Source organism: Scyliorhinus canicula, chromosome 9 (assembly GCF_902713615.1).
Source record: "Scyliorhinus canicula chromosome 9, sScyCan1.1, whole genome shotgun sequence".
In the NCBI taxonomy this organism is placed as follows: domain Eukaryota; kingdom Metazoa; phylum Chordata; class Chondrichthyes; order Carcharhiniformes; family Scyliorhinidae; genus Scyliorhinus; species Scyliorhinus canicula.
In genome coordinates this window covers 30,400,451-30,416,783 of record NC_052154.1, presented here as the reverse complement: position 1 = coordinate 30,416,783, position 16,333 = coordinate 30,400,451, and the positions used below count along the sequence as shown (strand labels likewise).

Sequence of the window (16,333 nt, the reverse complement as noted above, 5' to 3'; positions counted from 1 at the left end):
ACTATAAATGTTAGTTTATTTAAACTATGTTTAAAATATACCATGCTCAAAAGTCAGAGTTCAGTTAATAACAAAGAACAATCAAACCAGGGTGGGGACTCGCGATTTTTGGGGTTGGGGTGGAGCCGGGAGTGCAGGAGGCGAAAGAGGCCAGTGTCCTGGCCTTTGCGTCCCTAGTAGCCCGTCGAAGGATTCTGTTACAATGGAAGGATGCAAGGCCCCCAAGCGTGGAGACCTGGATCAGTGACATGGCGGGATTTATAAAATTGGAAAAGGTCAAATTTGCCCTGAGAGGATCAATACAAGGGTTCTATAAACGATGGCAGCCTTTTCTGGACTTCCTGGCTCAGAGATAGGTAACTGGGTCAATAGCAGCAGCAACCCGGGGGGGGGGGGGGGGGGGGCATTATTGTAGTGTTTATTCTGTAACTTTATAGTGTGTTAATTTGCGTTGTTGTTAAAATGCTGGGTTGTTCATGGGGATGGGGCGAATGTATATGATTGTTAATATTATTGTTATTTTCGGTATTTTACTAAGGTGCGTTATTGTTGTATAAAATCAAAATTTCTCAATAAAAATTATTTAAAAAAAATAAAATAACAAAGAACAATATTTCATCTAATTAAAAATGCATAATTCTGTACCTGGCTTGTGGGGTTCCAAGGATCTTTTTTGTTGCACCTTGTTTAAAGCCATTTACAGAAACATCCAGTGGCTGGTGTGGAACAGCACACCAACTTATTGCTATAAGAGATTAAAAACAATCACTTCTGCTTAACAGCATCACAATATCTTTGGTAATGATAGTCATTAACTATGTGTATTGCATACATATAATTTACCCTCTATTGAGATCATCTGGAATCAGTGATGCAGTTTACTGTGCACAGTGAGTTGACTTACCTTAACAAAAAAACAATCACACACCAAGATTAAGATGCTGCATTTGGAAAAGGAAAATATGACAATTATGATCAAAGCTTCAATGTTTTTGATTTATGGGAATTATCTGTAAATAGAAACCGCTATCTTCCTCATTCTATTTACCATGTCACGTTTACATGGTGGAATAGCTAGGGATTGACACAAAGCACCCACTAGGACTATAAAGACCCCCTCCTCCTATGCTGTACTATAATTTTATACCTATTATCCAGCAGATTTAATTGATTTCAAGTAGAGCACCAGGATCAGAGCCATTGGTAATTTAATTGTACATTTATTTATAAATCTGCAACTGTTCCACATAAAACACATTCTATGCAGTTAGCAACAGCTACATAGATCTACATAGAATATTGAACACAGGTCAGGCCACCTGTTCACACTGTTGTTTCTGCTCCATTCAAGCTTCCTACCATCATTCCTCAATTAACTATATCACCAACATCAATTGTTTATGGGCAGAGGTGGCAGAGGCCATGAGCCCCACTGCAAGGACCGGACAGCAGTGCAGAAAGGTGCACAACCTCCTCAGTGCGGCCCGGGTGAGTCATCAGCCCCGTCCCAACAGCCCCCCAGCCAGGGTGAATCACCAACCCTATGCCCCTAGCACCAACCCCATCCCACACTTCGCTATACCCATCCCTCCCTTCTACAGGGTGCCCGAACACTACCCACTGGCAGTTCATGGGCACCCCACCCCAAACCACATGCCAACATTCATATTTTTCACCACGGCCGGTGCCCTGCACACATGGGCCACCAGCTGCAGACCCCTGTGCTGCACATGTCAGAGTGTCCCACACTGTGCATTATTTGTTCCCCCCACCCCCAGGAGAAGGCGGCCCTCAGCCGCCAGGAGTGGGAGAAGATCGGAGGGACCCCGCTGGACCTGCGGCTTCTCAATGTTGCGGAGCAGAGGGCGATGGACCTAGTTGGCAGGGTGGGAGAGTGGGTAGTCGCAGAGACGGAGGTCAGCATGGGACAAACAAGTGAGTCCCCAAAGTGTTGCGATGTCCCTATGGCACGTGAGTTAACCCTCTCACCCCCACACACTTAACCGCGATTTCACAATGCGCCTCGTCTTGTGTCTTGCAAGGTCACCTCCCAACGAGGCAGAACCCGCTGGTATCCTTTGCCCCCTGGCGAAACCCGGCAACTCACCTGGCAACGAGCGGGACCTTCCAGGGTCACTCGCCCCCGGCGCAACCCCGCCAACACCTTACAGCACAAGTCCGGGAACAACACCGACTTCCCGCCACTGCTGTCACCGACACCCTCCAGCATCCCAGAGACACTCCCCTCGGTTGGGCACTTTAGTGAAAAGGCTTCTGGAATGCACAACACACATGAAGCGATGCATCAGGTGGAGAGACGAACCCTCAAGGGGGCGGACGGTCAGAGGGCAGTCGGACAACAGGGACTAGCTGCCGTCCAGAGAGTTTCTGGAAAGGGCGGTCCCATCCATGTTGGAAATGCGGGTGCAGAGCCAGGAACTACACGAGGGGATGTCATCAACCATCCAGTGCCTGCAGGTGCAGTTGAAGGATACGTGCCACTCAGGCCAATGCTACACGGGTGGCGTCCTTGGTGGAGGCCTTGGGTGTGAGAGTCACGCCATGGTTCACGACGACCAAGGGCTGGGGTACAGTGTGCGGCGGATGGCTGATGCGCAGGACAGGGCAGCCATGTCACAGGCAGCCATGTATCTGGGCTACATGGACATTGCTGCAGTCCAGAGCATGGCCCAATTAGCAAGTCATGGTTGTGGGCGTTGAGAGCATTGGCCAGGCGCTGGCTGACCTGAGCCAGTGACGGAAGGATCTGGCACAGTCCCTGTGCTCCATGGCTGCGAGCATCAAGACCTGGCTGAGATGAGAGCGGGCCTCCAGGTCCGGCAGTGCCAGGTGACGGCGGAGCACCATGCCCCTGGCCCCGTGGGTGCCTGGCACCAGGGGGGGGGGTCTCTATCCATGCCAGCGTAATGCTCCACCGCAGGGGTGGGCTGCCATAGGAAGGTGGGGACAAGGGAGTCACTGGGGGGGAAACCGCTCACGGCACCACCATGCCAACCCCTGGATAGTGTGTACCCGTTCCGGGGGCAACCCTAGTCCCTGCCCATCTGCCCCAACGACCAACCACCGACTGCTGAGGCCTCTGACCGGGTGGCTGAAGGTTATTGCTAATAGGGGATTGGCAAACATGGTTAAGTGAGTACTTCACACATCCCAAGTGGATCCCCGTGGGTACGTGGGCCATGTAGTATGTGAGAGTCATTACCTAGCATTCCAATCACACCTTGATGAATGGATACTGTGCCAGAACACTGCGGGAGGCAACAGCACACATGCAGCAGCCAACATCCGAACAGCCAGCGGATGTGACACAGTTCTGGGGCATGTACACGACCGGAGGGTGGGTGGGTGCCATGGGGAGGGGAAGATGCCTGGAGAGATGGGCCAAGAAATCGAGGTCAGCCCGCATTGCGGACGAAAGTGACAGAGGCGTCATAATGATTGTGCACAAGGGTGTTTGATGTGTAATACAAGTCCCCACCCTCCCGATGGTGCCGCGCCCCCAACCCCCACCCCTACCTACCCTCCCCTCCTAATTACAGCAGTTTGCTTATTTTACACCAGTGATTACACTTTAGATGGGAATTCATTATAGCTGTGAATTGCATTCAGATATAAAGACATGAAACATGCTATATAACTTCAAGTTATCATTCTGTCTCTTAATTAACAGGCTGATTCAAAATTAGCAGAATAACAATTAAACACGTTATACTAAATATTTTTTTCCTGAAATAAATATTCTGAAGAAAATAGCACGGCTTTTATATTAACAACAGTAGTGAGGCTAATGGCATTGTAATGAAACAAAGAGGGCAGCAATTATTGGCAAGTGCGAGCTGTATTCAAATGCAGAAATTGGAAAGTTTCCGTCAGAGATACTAGAGTCTCCACAGGCTACATTGTAACGGTCCTTGCCAATGTAATTGGTATTTAGAGACACGCAATGGCGTGAATTCGGAGTATTTGTCCATTAGTTTTGCATCGAAGACAGTGGAAAATATTGGTGTGAGTGAATTTCGAGCAAGTGGATTTGTAATAGCGTGATGTGTGATAATTACTGAAAACGATCTCTCTGGCTCTGAAAATGTAATTTTGCAAGATTTTAGGTTAATTACTTCAGTAGTTAGTTTTGTGGACTTTTTTTTGTTTTACTTTCTGTCTTTTATCTTTCTTACTCCCGCCTGTCATTCCTTTTTTTAAAAAATTTAGAGTACCCAATTCACTTTTTCCAATTAAGGGGCAATTTAGCCTGGCCAATCCACCTACCCTGCACATTTTTTGGGTTGTGGGGGCGAAACCCACCCAAACATAGGGAGAATGTGCAAACTCCACACGGACAGTGACCCAGAGCCAGGATCGAACCTGGGACCTCGGCGCTGTGAGGCAGCAGGGCTAACCACTGTGCTGCCTCGCCTGTCATTCCTGAGCTTTATTTTGCTTCCTACGTGATTTAATTTTCATTTATATTTTCTGTTTCATTATTCCTGGCTTAGACTCCACATGCTTCAGTGAGGATTCCATAATCTGATTGGTTGGACTGCTTGGCTATATCTTGCCTTCTTCACACATGCCACAGATATTTTGTGGCAGACGGTGTTACTGGGGCCTCACGGTAGCATGGTGGTTAGCATCAATGCTTCACAGCTCCAGGGTCCCAGGTTCGATTCCCGGCTGGGTCACTGTCTGTGTGGAGTCTGCACGTCCTCCCCGTGTGCGCGTGGGTTTCCTCCGGGTGCTCCGGTTTCCTCCCACAGTCCAAAGATGTGCGGGTTAGGTGGATTGGCCATGCTAAATTGCCCGTAGTGTAAGGTTAATGGGGGGATTGTTGGGTTACGGGTATACGGGTTACGTGGGTTTAAGTGGGGTGATCATTGTTCGGCACAACATCGAGGGCCGAAGGGCCTGTTCTGTGCTGTACTGTTCTATGTTCTATGGACCAAACACTAGATTTGAGGTTTGTCAGTGAGGTGAACAGTTGGTGTCGTTCCTGCGCTGCTTTCGCATAACCTGGGCCATCATGTGGAGTACAACTAATATAGCACAAAGAATGGACCTATGAAACATGACGATTGCATTCAAGAGATATATAAATTACGTACTTCAAATGTCATCACAAAAATGCTGCTGTCTTTAAAACATTATTGTTTCAAAGACTTTCAAATACCTAGTTTGGGATTTGTAAAAAAAAATATATATATTTTTAAGAAATTGTCCTCTACCTGCTGCACATGGTACAAATTTCTCTTTGTTGGGCTCATTGCTGCTTTGAAGTGAATGGCGACCGTGTACAAACTCCAGTTGTGACTGCAGCAGCGTTACATCGTGAACTCTGAATTCTTTTGGGAGAGAGGTAATGTGGCGACATCTGTTGGAACACAAGGGGAAAACAAACAGTAACTCAATGTTTTCTTTAGAATCCTTGCTGTGTTACTTTTATCAGAATCCAGAAGGTTAAATCCTCAAACATCTTTTATTTCCATGTATGGAGCACCTGAAACTCAGCATTTCCTGTAAAGTACTTTAATTACATTTTATTGAACAATAAACAAGTCTTTATTACACGAGAATGACATCTTAACCTACACATAGTTAAGATTAAAGCTCTAAAATTATAAACATATTTTGGAGAGTTGGGGTCATTTTGCAAATCACCATAGAATTTACAGTGCAGAAGGCGGCCATTCGGCCCATTGAGTCTGCACTGGCTCTTTGAAAGAGCACCCTACCCAAGCCACACCTCCACCCTATCCCCATAACCCAGTAACCCTACCCAACACCAAGGGCAATTTTGGACTCTAAGGGCAATTTAGCATGGCCAATCCATCTAACCTGCACATCTTTGGACTGTGGGAGGAAACCGGAGCACCCGGAGGAAACCCACGCAGACAGTGACCCAAGCCGGGAATCGCACCTGGGACCCTGGAGCTGTGAAGCAATCTAAATCTAAAGACAGATCTAGCAGTTCAGAGATTCCCAGTTTCCAGCATGGTTTCAAGAGTTAAGCCATAGATTCACAGACTGATGAAACATAATATGGCCATGTTGCAGCTTTTGAATGTTTAATAGTTTGCATACCACTAGAGCAGCAGTTAATTAGCTAAATTATTCATGAAAGCCATGCAGACAAAAACAGCAGATTTTTCTCCCAGTGACTGTCATCATTCATGCTGAGTGGGAAAGAATTATAGAAGTAGGGGAAATGGCACCCATTTCTGCACTAACAAAGAACAAATTTGCATTTATACAGCTTCAATCATGACTTCAGGTTATTCCTAAGCGTTTCATAGCCAATTGATTATTTTTGAATTGTCACTGTTATAATGAAGGAAAGTGTGGCAACCAATTTGCACTGAGCAATGTTACATAAACAACATTGAGATAAATCTTTCTATAATAATCTTTATTGTCACAAGTAGGCTTACATTAATACTACAATGAAGTTACCGTGAAAAGCCCCTAGTCGCCACATTCGGCGTCTGTTCAGGTACACGGAGGGAGAATTCAGAATGTCTAAATTGCCTAACAGCACGTCTTTCGGGACTTGTGGGAGGAAACCGGAACACCCGGAGGAAACCCACGCAGACACGGGGAGAACGTGCAGACTACACACAGACAGTGACCCAAGCGGGAATCGAACCCGGGACCCTGGCGCTGTGAAGCACAGTGCTACCGTGCTACCCTTGCACAATGTTGATTGAAGGATAAATGTTGGCCATTACCTCCTTACTCTTTCAATAGTATTTTACTGTAAGAGGGTAGATGAGTCCTCGGTTTAATGCCTAATCTAAAAGACTGTACCTCCAACATTACACCACTCCTTTAGTTATCTCTTTTAATTTGTAACAGATTACTTCACTGTATAGAGTGTATCTGATTCCGATATTTTTAAACTTCAATACATACAAAAGTTTACATAATTCACAAAAATGTGGGGTTATTTAATTCCTCTTCATTTTTGAAGAACAATGTGAGTTGCATCTATCTTTTTAATTTTTAATCTTATAGAGACATTTCGCCAATACACGATTTTACCAATAAAGATTAAAAGAAATTATCACAAAAGGTCCTGCACTTTAGCAATACTGTGACCAATTTTGTAAAGGTGAAGCATTTGTGCATCTCACTGTAAAAATACAACTCTATACATTTCAATGTGTTGCAAATCTACGTTCACTGTCTTTCCCCTTTTCGCCTCTAAACAATTGAAGTGTTTCTGTTGCCAATGGTCAGTCATTGCAATTGCTATAAAACAGGTCATGTAGATAGTTCAACCACAGAAGTCAGTAATGTGCAATGAATTAGAGAGGATGGAAAGCTTGAAAACAATCCTTTCACTAATGACATTATTGCATATCTAAGTAAATCATGAAACTAGAAGTCTGTGTCACCACAGTGCTGAGGTATCTGTGTCAACTAATTCAAGTGGAAAGTGAAGTTAAATTACTATCAACTTTACTCACATAGTTCTTCATTTTTGTTTATATTTTGATTACAAGTTTCTCCTTTGAAGTGCTGCAAGCATTAATTACAATCCCAAAAATCTTATCCTTATTAATGTTTGAACCAACTAATATTGGAGAGAAGCCATCACCAAGTAAAGCCATTCTAACTGTCCACTTCTGCCCTATTCACTTCTCAAACGACCTATTCTTCTGACAGTTTTACTATTCCACATAGTTGCCAGGGTTGGGGATGGAAGGATGGGATTCTCTCTAAATTTCCATTGTAACCCGGGCACAATGCTGTTCATTACTTGGGGCCGTTCAACATTTTCCTGAGTTTCTTGGCATCTCATGTATACTGTGTACCAATAGCAGCTAATTAAGTGGAAAATTTCTTTGAAATACTTTGATGCACAGTTAACCAGTATCTTTCAATGAAATGGGAAGCAAAGCTGCTGCAGTGCAGTGGAAGTAGAATATTGGTCAGATATAAAGAAGCCATCATTTAATGTTGCTGTAGCTATGGATCTGAGGATAAAACCAAGAGCACACACAGCATGGCTACAAAAAAAAACACTACAACGTTTTGTTGCCAATAATCACATGGCCTGTTTCAGGCTGCCAAATTAAACTTGAAAGCATCAAATTTGTGGGTCGCTATGTGTTGTTGACTCATATCCACTGGGAGAGAATTGAGACGGCCAAAACAGCTTAGTTCTGGATCTTCACCAAAACTTAGATTAAAAAAGACTTTCATCCCATCTATTTGGTTTAGATTTGAAATAAGACACAGCAAGGGGAAAAGTAGTCTACCAGACCCACAATTTACCAAGTCTCAATAGTAACCTTTACTTTTCAGATTTTAATGACGGATTGTATTTCCTGTTTAGCCATGATGCAATCCTACTTATGGGATAACAGCCAAGCCTGTCACAGGCTCAACTGAGATTTGTAAAATGAAAAGTGGATTGAATTGAGCCAACAGGATTAGATTGAGATATATTCAACATGCCAGCTCCGCAAAAATAATACAATTTGTCACATTGGACTTTGGAACTAAATGTTGTATGTACAATTAATTCATGTAGTCTATTCCAGATAAAAAAAACTGAATTGTCCAACAATAAAATTGAATTATTAGATCAATTCAATTAACAAATTTCTAATTATTTGGAGTAGACTGTATTATCACTTCTTCAGAAAGGCCAGAAAACTTTGTGTGTTCTTTACAAAAATAAAATATTGTTACCTGTCCAGTATAGCTCTTTTCATGGCCTCCTCGCTATATGGACACTGTCCCACTACAATAGAAGAGAAATACACAGGCTCCTCAAAGAAATGCATGAGAAGTGCCCCTTGACAGCCAAGGATGTTCCAACGAGCAAGTTTATCACTACAGGACATCGATAATGTTCTGTCACCTCTTCCTGGCTTCACCCTCAATGATTCCACACAGTGATAATTAACTCCAGGCTTATGGGGATCTTGAAGGCCACCTGGTACACATTTAGCCCCAGTTCGGTGTATGTCTGAAACTTTGATTTGCATCTGCTTGCTTTCATCTGCATTCAGTGCACCTGCGATATGAGGGGCAGCAGTATCATGGCTACTAAGATGTATTGCTTCTGCTGCACAAATGTGATTATTATTGATCCTGACACCAAGACTTCCTTCTGCAGATGGATGACAAGGTCTTCCTTCAGAAACACTTCTACTCCCCGACACACAGCCTCCACTTTCATGAACAGTTTTTACTCTTTTTACAGAAAGCTGTGTGGGATATTTAACACATTTCCGTTTTCTGTCCTGTGTGTGCTCTTCATTATTTGATGACGGTACACCTTCAGCGCTTTTATTATCTTGAACAGTGTTTTCTCTCAATTCACCAGTTTCCTTTGCTGTCATTTTTGGACAAGGTGTGATCTCATGTTCTGCTTTTGGGATAATGGAAGCATCACCACCTGCAAAAGCAACACAAAGGTTTCTATTCAAATCATTTAAAAGCTTTTAATTGACAAAATTATCTTTATAACCTTACAGGAATAAATACTCAAAGCACAGAAACCTCAAAACAAATCTGATGGAATTACTGCAAAACAAAATGTTGGGCTGGCTAACACATGCCTAAATCACTAGATGCAATTTGCAACAATATATACATTCCTTTAAGGTGATTAACAAAGAAGAGGAGTTGCAAGATAGTATTATATCAAAGGAAGAGTCTTATAATTTGACTCAAATATCAAAGTCTGAGACTGGGAGGATTTTAGAATTCAACAGTACACGACCAAGAAATTCAAAAGGAAGGAGAAAAGAGAATATGGGTGTAATCTAACAAGAGACACAAAAACAGATTATAAGCGTTTCTATAGGTATGTAAATACGAGATTAGTTAAAGTAAAATACAGGCAATTATAGGGCCATTATAGGCAAAATCAGATAAAATTACAATGAGAGTAAGGAAATGGTACACACATTAATCAAACCTTTGCATTACTTCAAGGTAGGAGACACAAAATACATTCCAAAAATAATGGGGAAGCAGGGGTGTACAGCGAATGAGGAACTTAAATCAATGCAAGTGAAGAATTATTTCTGGAGAAATTAATGGAACTAAATGGCAACAAAACCCTTTGACCTGACAACCTGCATCCTTGGTTTTAAACAAAGGCAGCTGCAGAGATGGTGGTGCATTTGGTTTTGATTTTTCAGAATTCCTTAGATCCTAGCACAGTTTCCAAGCATTGGAAGTTAGCAAACATAACCCCAGAGAAAGGGGGAACAGATAAATGTGGAACTACAGATCAGTAAACATAGCATCAGCAGTATGCAAAAATGATAGAAGATATTAGTAAAGTAAGTAAAGTTGCCATAGTCCCAGATGACCATAGGCTTCTTTCCCCTTTGACAGGGGGAGCTGGCTGGTGGTGATTTAACCTGAGGATCACCACACCTCAGCCGGTACGGGAATTGAACCCGCGCTGTTGGCCCCGCTCTGCATCACAAACTAGCTTTCCAGCCAACTGAGCTATGATACAATAGTTGCTTCGTTATGGTAATCATGAAACGGTGTTTCAGCTATTTCTATACCCGTTAGATTATGCTCAATCCCACAAGACCACCAATATGTCTTCCTACAAGACTAACAGGGGCAAAGTAGAGCACCACAAGGTAACATACCCTGACCTACAGGAAAAGTGCAATTACTTGTGCAATGTTGAGCATTTTATTGTGTGTGACCCTTCTAACTAACTGTCTTATGAAGAATTAGCAAAATCACCCAGTAATTATTTGTAAGATTGGGACACAAACACATGATATTCTAGTTGTGATTCAAGGATCTGATTCCTGGACCTATCAGAATGCTTCCATAAGCTTCATCCCATTTATTTTCCTGATATCCGCTAATATTCTGCTTGAACCAAGGGAGACTACTGCATTTAGCTTTAGAAAACTTCCAAGTGCCCCAATGATCTGTTAACAGGTAACAGCTTTTGTGGGATAAAATTGAATGGAATAACAGAGTATTTTTTACCCCAACTCCTGTAAAACTACATACTCAATAGCAAAGCAGATCTAGTGGCCACACTAAGCTGGATGACTGTAAATCACAGCACAAGTGGGGTCAGTCTGCAACCAGAACATAGTTAAGTGAGTTGCATGTTTATGTAGAATAGGACACCCATTTCAAATATCCATATTCTTCCCCCGAGACTGCTGAAAATTTTCCTGAAAATTAAATAATCACAAGGTGTCAGATTAATTAGATTTACTCACATGGAGTGTGACTCATAAAAAACACAAAGGAAATGCCTGGCTTCAGATTCCATTTCCCATTGTGTCTGCTTGCAGCCAGGATGCTATTTTTCTCTTTAAATGCCTCTTTCAGTTGATAATATAAATACCTGCAATTCAGGAAAGAAACAGAAATGCATAATAGCAAATAACATAATAACAAATAAATTCACCTTTGCTTACTCTTATACATCTGGTATGAGTATGTGTCTAATACCGACGTTTTCAAATAGATGAATGTAGTATTCTTTTACTTGAACAGGAGAGAAGAGGATGCAGAGGCAGACAACAGCACCTAAACACTATCCAATCCATGGCTCCAGAGCAGACCAGCCCAATGGGAAGAAAAGTGTGGCGTCAGAGAAAAACACAAGTAGTTGTTTGGTTGGTGAAGTATTTTTCTCATTTATTTTTAAAAGCTGGGGTAATTTTCGTAATTGTAATTATTTATTAGTAGCAGTACGGTTTACTAATTGTAGTAACGTTTATTAGATTGGCTGATAAATATTTATTTATCCTAACCAGGGAATTGCAATCGGGGTAAGTAGAATGTTTATTGAAGTAATAATGTAAGCACAGACAAGACTAGAGACATTAAAGTTCAATCAGCAAATTCACTGATGAATTAAACACTATCAAGCTGGCAGGGCAGGTAATGTGTGGTGGCTGAAGCATGGGTAGGAACTCGTGAACCCCTGTGTGATCCAGACAAATACATTTGCAGTGAATGTCGGCAGCTAGAGGAACTTCAGCTCAGAGTTACTGAGCTGCAGACACTGCAACACATCAAGGCAGGAGATAGTTAATTAGACACTTTGTTCCAGGGGGTCTTTAGAATAGGCACTGAGCTGTCGTGATCCATATAGGTACCAATGATATAGGTAGAACCAGGAAAGAGTTTCTGCATAGAGAGTATGAGAAGCTAGGCACGAAAGTAAAAAGCAGAACCTCAAAGATTATAATCCCTGGATTATTACCTGAACTCTGTGCAAATTGGCACAGGCTACTGGAAATTGAAGAGATGAATACATGGCTCAAAAACTAGTGAGGGAGACGTGGGTTCTGGTTTGTGGGCCACAGGCACCAGTAGTGGGAAGTCAAGAATGTACTGTTGGGACAGTCTGCACCTGAACTATACTAAAATCATAGAATTTTAGTGCAGAAGGAGGACATTTGGCCCATCGAGTCTGAAAGAGCATCGTATTTATGCCCATCCCTCCACCTTATCCCTGTAACCCAGTAACCCCACCTAACCTTTTGGACAGAATTTAGCATGGCCAATTGACCTAACCTGCACATCTTTGGACTGTGTGAGGAAACAGGAGCACCCGGAGGAAACCCATGCAGACATGGGGAGAAAGTGCAACCTCCACACAGACAGTCACCCGAGGTTGGAATTGAACCTGGGTCCCTGGTGCTGTGAGGCAGCAGTGCCAACCACTGTACCACCCTACCACCCTGCTTGGGATCAGTGTTCTTGAGAACTGCATAACTAAGGAAATAACAAAGGTTTTAAACTAAATAATGGGGGTAAGGGATCAAAAATGGGCAGATGTGATATATAAAAGAGTAGAGACAAGGGATCAGAGGAAGGTATTAATTTGAAAAATGCGAAACAGAGCACAACAGGAAGGGATAGAAAGTACAAATCTAACAGTGAATCAATAGATAAGGCTAAAGGTTACAAAAATAATAAAAGACAAAACGTAAAGCTCTGTATCTGAATGCCTGCACCATTCTAAACAAAAGAAGTAAGTGTGACCCAATAGCCATTACAGAGACATTGCTGTAGGCTGGCATAGGTTTGGACCTGAATATTGAAGGGTATGTGAATTTTAGGAAGAATACATAGTTCGGAAAAGGTGTAAGCGCGGTTCTGTTAATTAAAGACAACATTTGCCAAATAAAGAGTGATGACCTAAGCTCAGGAAACCAGGATATAGAAACATGTTTGGTAGAGTGGAGGAATGATAAAGGCAAGAAGTCAATTGAAATTGTAGCGTGCAGGCCCCCAAACAGTAATCACACGGTAGGATGAGGAATCAAAGAAGAAATAATGGGAGCTTGCCAGAAAGATTATAGACTGGAATGATCCGATGGGCAAAAAGTAGCATAGATGACAAATTCACAGAACGTTTTTGGGATAACCTCTTAATCCAGCACGTTCTGGAGCCAACCAGGGAGCAGGCTATATGAGACCTGGTATTGTGTAATAATATGAGATTGATTAATTAATTACCTCCGTGATAGTGCCCCTCAATAGCAATGATTAGAATTGAATTTTGCATTCAGTTTGAGAAAGTGTTAGAGTGGGTCTGAGACCAATAAACTAGGGCAATTATGAGGACATGAAAGCAAAGCTAGCAAAAATGAACTGGCAATTTAGGTTAAGGGATAGGTTAATACAGATGAAGTGGCAGAAATTTAAGAGGATATTTCAGAATACACAGAATAGATACATTCCAATGTGGAAAAAAAATTCATCCAATCACCATCTGTGATTAACTAAAAACTTAAAGATAGTTTCAAACTATTAAGGAAAAAGAATATAAATGTGCAAAGATGGCTCAGAGGATTCGACAGAATATTTTAAAAAACAAAGAATAACAAAAAAGTTAATAAGGAGAGAAAATGTAGAGTACAAAAGAAACCTAGCTAGAAATATATAGACAGTTGCAGCTCAAAGGTAGCCCCCCCCTTAAACGAAAGACAAAATAAACTCTCTCTGTATAATAAAGGAAATTAGCGGGCGAGAAAAACGTGATGTGTATATATACAACTGTTTATAAATATGAGAAATGCCAATAAAAAGATTTTTTTTTTAAAGAAATATAAAGACAGAGTATGAGTTTCTACAGATCTTTAAAACGTGGTGGGCCTATAGAAAGTGAGTCTGGTGTATTAATCATGGAAAATAATGAGATGGCAGATGAATCGAAGAGTTATTTTATGCTGATCTTCGCTATAGAGGATGGAAGTAACATCCCAGAAATGGCTGTAAATCAGGAATTGGAAGTGTGGAAAGAATTCAAGAAAATTAAAATCACCAGGGAAGTGGTACTTAGCAAATTTTTGGAACAATTGTGGGCTGACAAAGGGCCCATGTCCGGATGCATTTCATCCTAGGATCTTAAAAAAGTGGCTAGTGAGATGGTTAATGTGTTGGTTTTAATTTTCCAAAATTCACTATGATTCGGGGAGGTTCCATTAGATTGGAAAATAACTAATGTAACTTCATTCAAGAAGGGAGCGAAACAGAAAGCAGGAAACTAGGTCAGTTAGCTTAATATCTGTCACAGGAAAATTGTTAGAAGCTACTAAATGTAATGTTCAAGGTAATCAGTTGGAGTCAATATGGTTTTGTGAAAGGGAATCCATGTTACTGATTTATTGAAGGTTATTAAAGAAGTATCAACTCCTGTGGATAAAGGGGAACCAGTGGATGTGTGTATTTAGATTTTCAGAAGGCATTTGATAAGGTACCGCATCAAAGATTATTGCAGAAAATAAAAGTTCAGGGTGTAGGAGGTAGCATATTGGTATGGATAGAAGATTGGCTAGCTAACAGGAAACAGAGTAGGCTTAAATGGACCATATTGGTATGGATAGAAAATTGGATAGCTAACAGGAAACAGAGTAGGCTTAAATGGACCATATTGGTATGGATAGAAGATTGGATAGCTAACAGGAAACAGAGTAGGCTTAAATGGGCCATATTGGTATGGATAGAAGATTGGATAGCTAACAGGAAACAGAGTAGGCTTAAATGGGCCATTTTCTGGTTGGTAAGATGCAACGAGTGGTGTACCACAGGCAGCAGTGTCGGGGTCTCAACTCTTTAAATTTATATAAATGATTTGAATGAAGGGGTCAATGGTATGGTTGCTAAATTTGCTGATGACGCAGATAGGTAGCAAAGTAAGTTCTAAAGAGGAGGTTACAAAAGGATATTGATAGGTGAGGTGAATGGGCACAGATCTGACAAATGGGAGTGTAGTGTTGGAAAGTATGAGGTTGTCCATTTTGACAGGACGAATAAAAACTATGTATATTATCTAAATGGTGAGAGATTACAGAGGTCTGAGATACAGAGGGATCTGGGTGTCCTGCTGCAGAAATCACAAAAGGTTAGTATGCACATGCAGCAAGTAATTGGCAACGCTAATAGAATGTTACTTCTTATTGCAAGGGGAAGTAAATACAAGAGTAGGGAGGTTATGCTTCAGTTATACAAAAAGCATTGATGAGATTACATCTTGAGTACTATGTACAGACGTGATCTCCTTATTTAAGGAAAGATGTAAATACATTGGAAGCAGTTCAGGGAAGGTTTGCTAGATTAATAACTGGAATGGATGAGTTGAGTTATGAGGAAAGGCTAGACAGGCTAGTATTGTATCCGCTGGAGTTTAGAAGACTAAGACCTACATGATTGAAATATTTAACATCCTGATGGGTTTTGGGAGGGTGGATGTGGAGAGGATGTTTCCTCTTGTGGGATAATCGAGAACCTGGGCCCACTGTTTTAAAATAAGGGGTAGCCCATTTAAGACAGTGATTAGGAAAATGGTTCCTAAGGAAAACGGTTCCCCCAGAGGGTTGAGACATGGAATTTTCTTCCTCATAAGTTGGCTGAAGCAGAGTCTTTATATATCTTTTAAGACAGAAGTAATAATACTCTTGATGAGCAAGGGGGTGTTAGGTTATCAGGCGAGGCAGTTACGGTTAAACTTAGATTAGCCATGAATTTATTGAATGGCGGAGCAGGCTCAGGGGGCCATGTGGCCCTCTTGCTCCTAATTTCAATTGTCTGAGAGGGTAATGTTCCATAGAATCCCAACAGTGCAGAAGGAGGCCATTTTGGCCCACTGGGTCTACACCAACCCTCCGAAAAGGCACTCTTCTTAGGCCCACTCACCCGTCCTATCCCCATAATCCCACACATTGATCATGGCCAATCCACCCAAACTGCACATCTTTTGACACCAAGCATAAATTTAGCATGGCCAATCTACCTAACCTGCACAACTTTCAACTGTGGGAGGAAACCGTGGCACCCGGAGGAAACCCAAGCA

The 16,333-nt window shown here is 42.0% G+C and overlaps 1 protein-coding gene across 6 annotated transcripts in view; it reads right to left on the bottom strand.

The window, feature by feature from the left end:
• The window catches only part of adat1 (adenosine deaminase tRNA specific 1), a 48,019-nt gene that overhangs the window by 15,474 nt on the left and 16,212 nt on the right, over positions 1 to 16,333 (bottom strand). For 5 of the 6 annotated variants that reach the window (XM_038806408.1, XM_038806405.1, XM_038806404.1 and 2 more), the window contains exons 5-8: positions 11,241 to 11,368; positions 8,713 to 9,424; positions 5,241 to 5,386; positions 646 to 745 (exon numbers count right to left, since the gene is read on the bottom strand). In XM_038806408.1, coding sequence (XP_038662336.1) covers positions 646 to 745; positions 5,241 to 5,386; positions 8,713 to 9,424; positions 11,241 to 11,368 — 1,086 coding nt within the window. Of the gene's footprint in view, positions 1 to 645; positions 746 to 904; positions 942 to 5,240; positions 5,387 to 8,712; positions 9,425 to 11,240; positions 11,369 to 16,333 lie in introns of all 6 variants that reach the window. The other variant, XR_005461779.1, reaches the window with a different exon arrangement.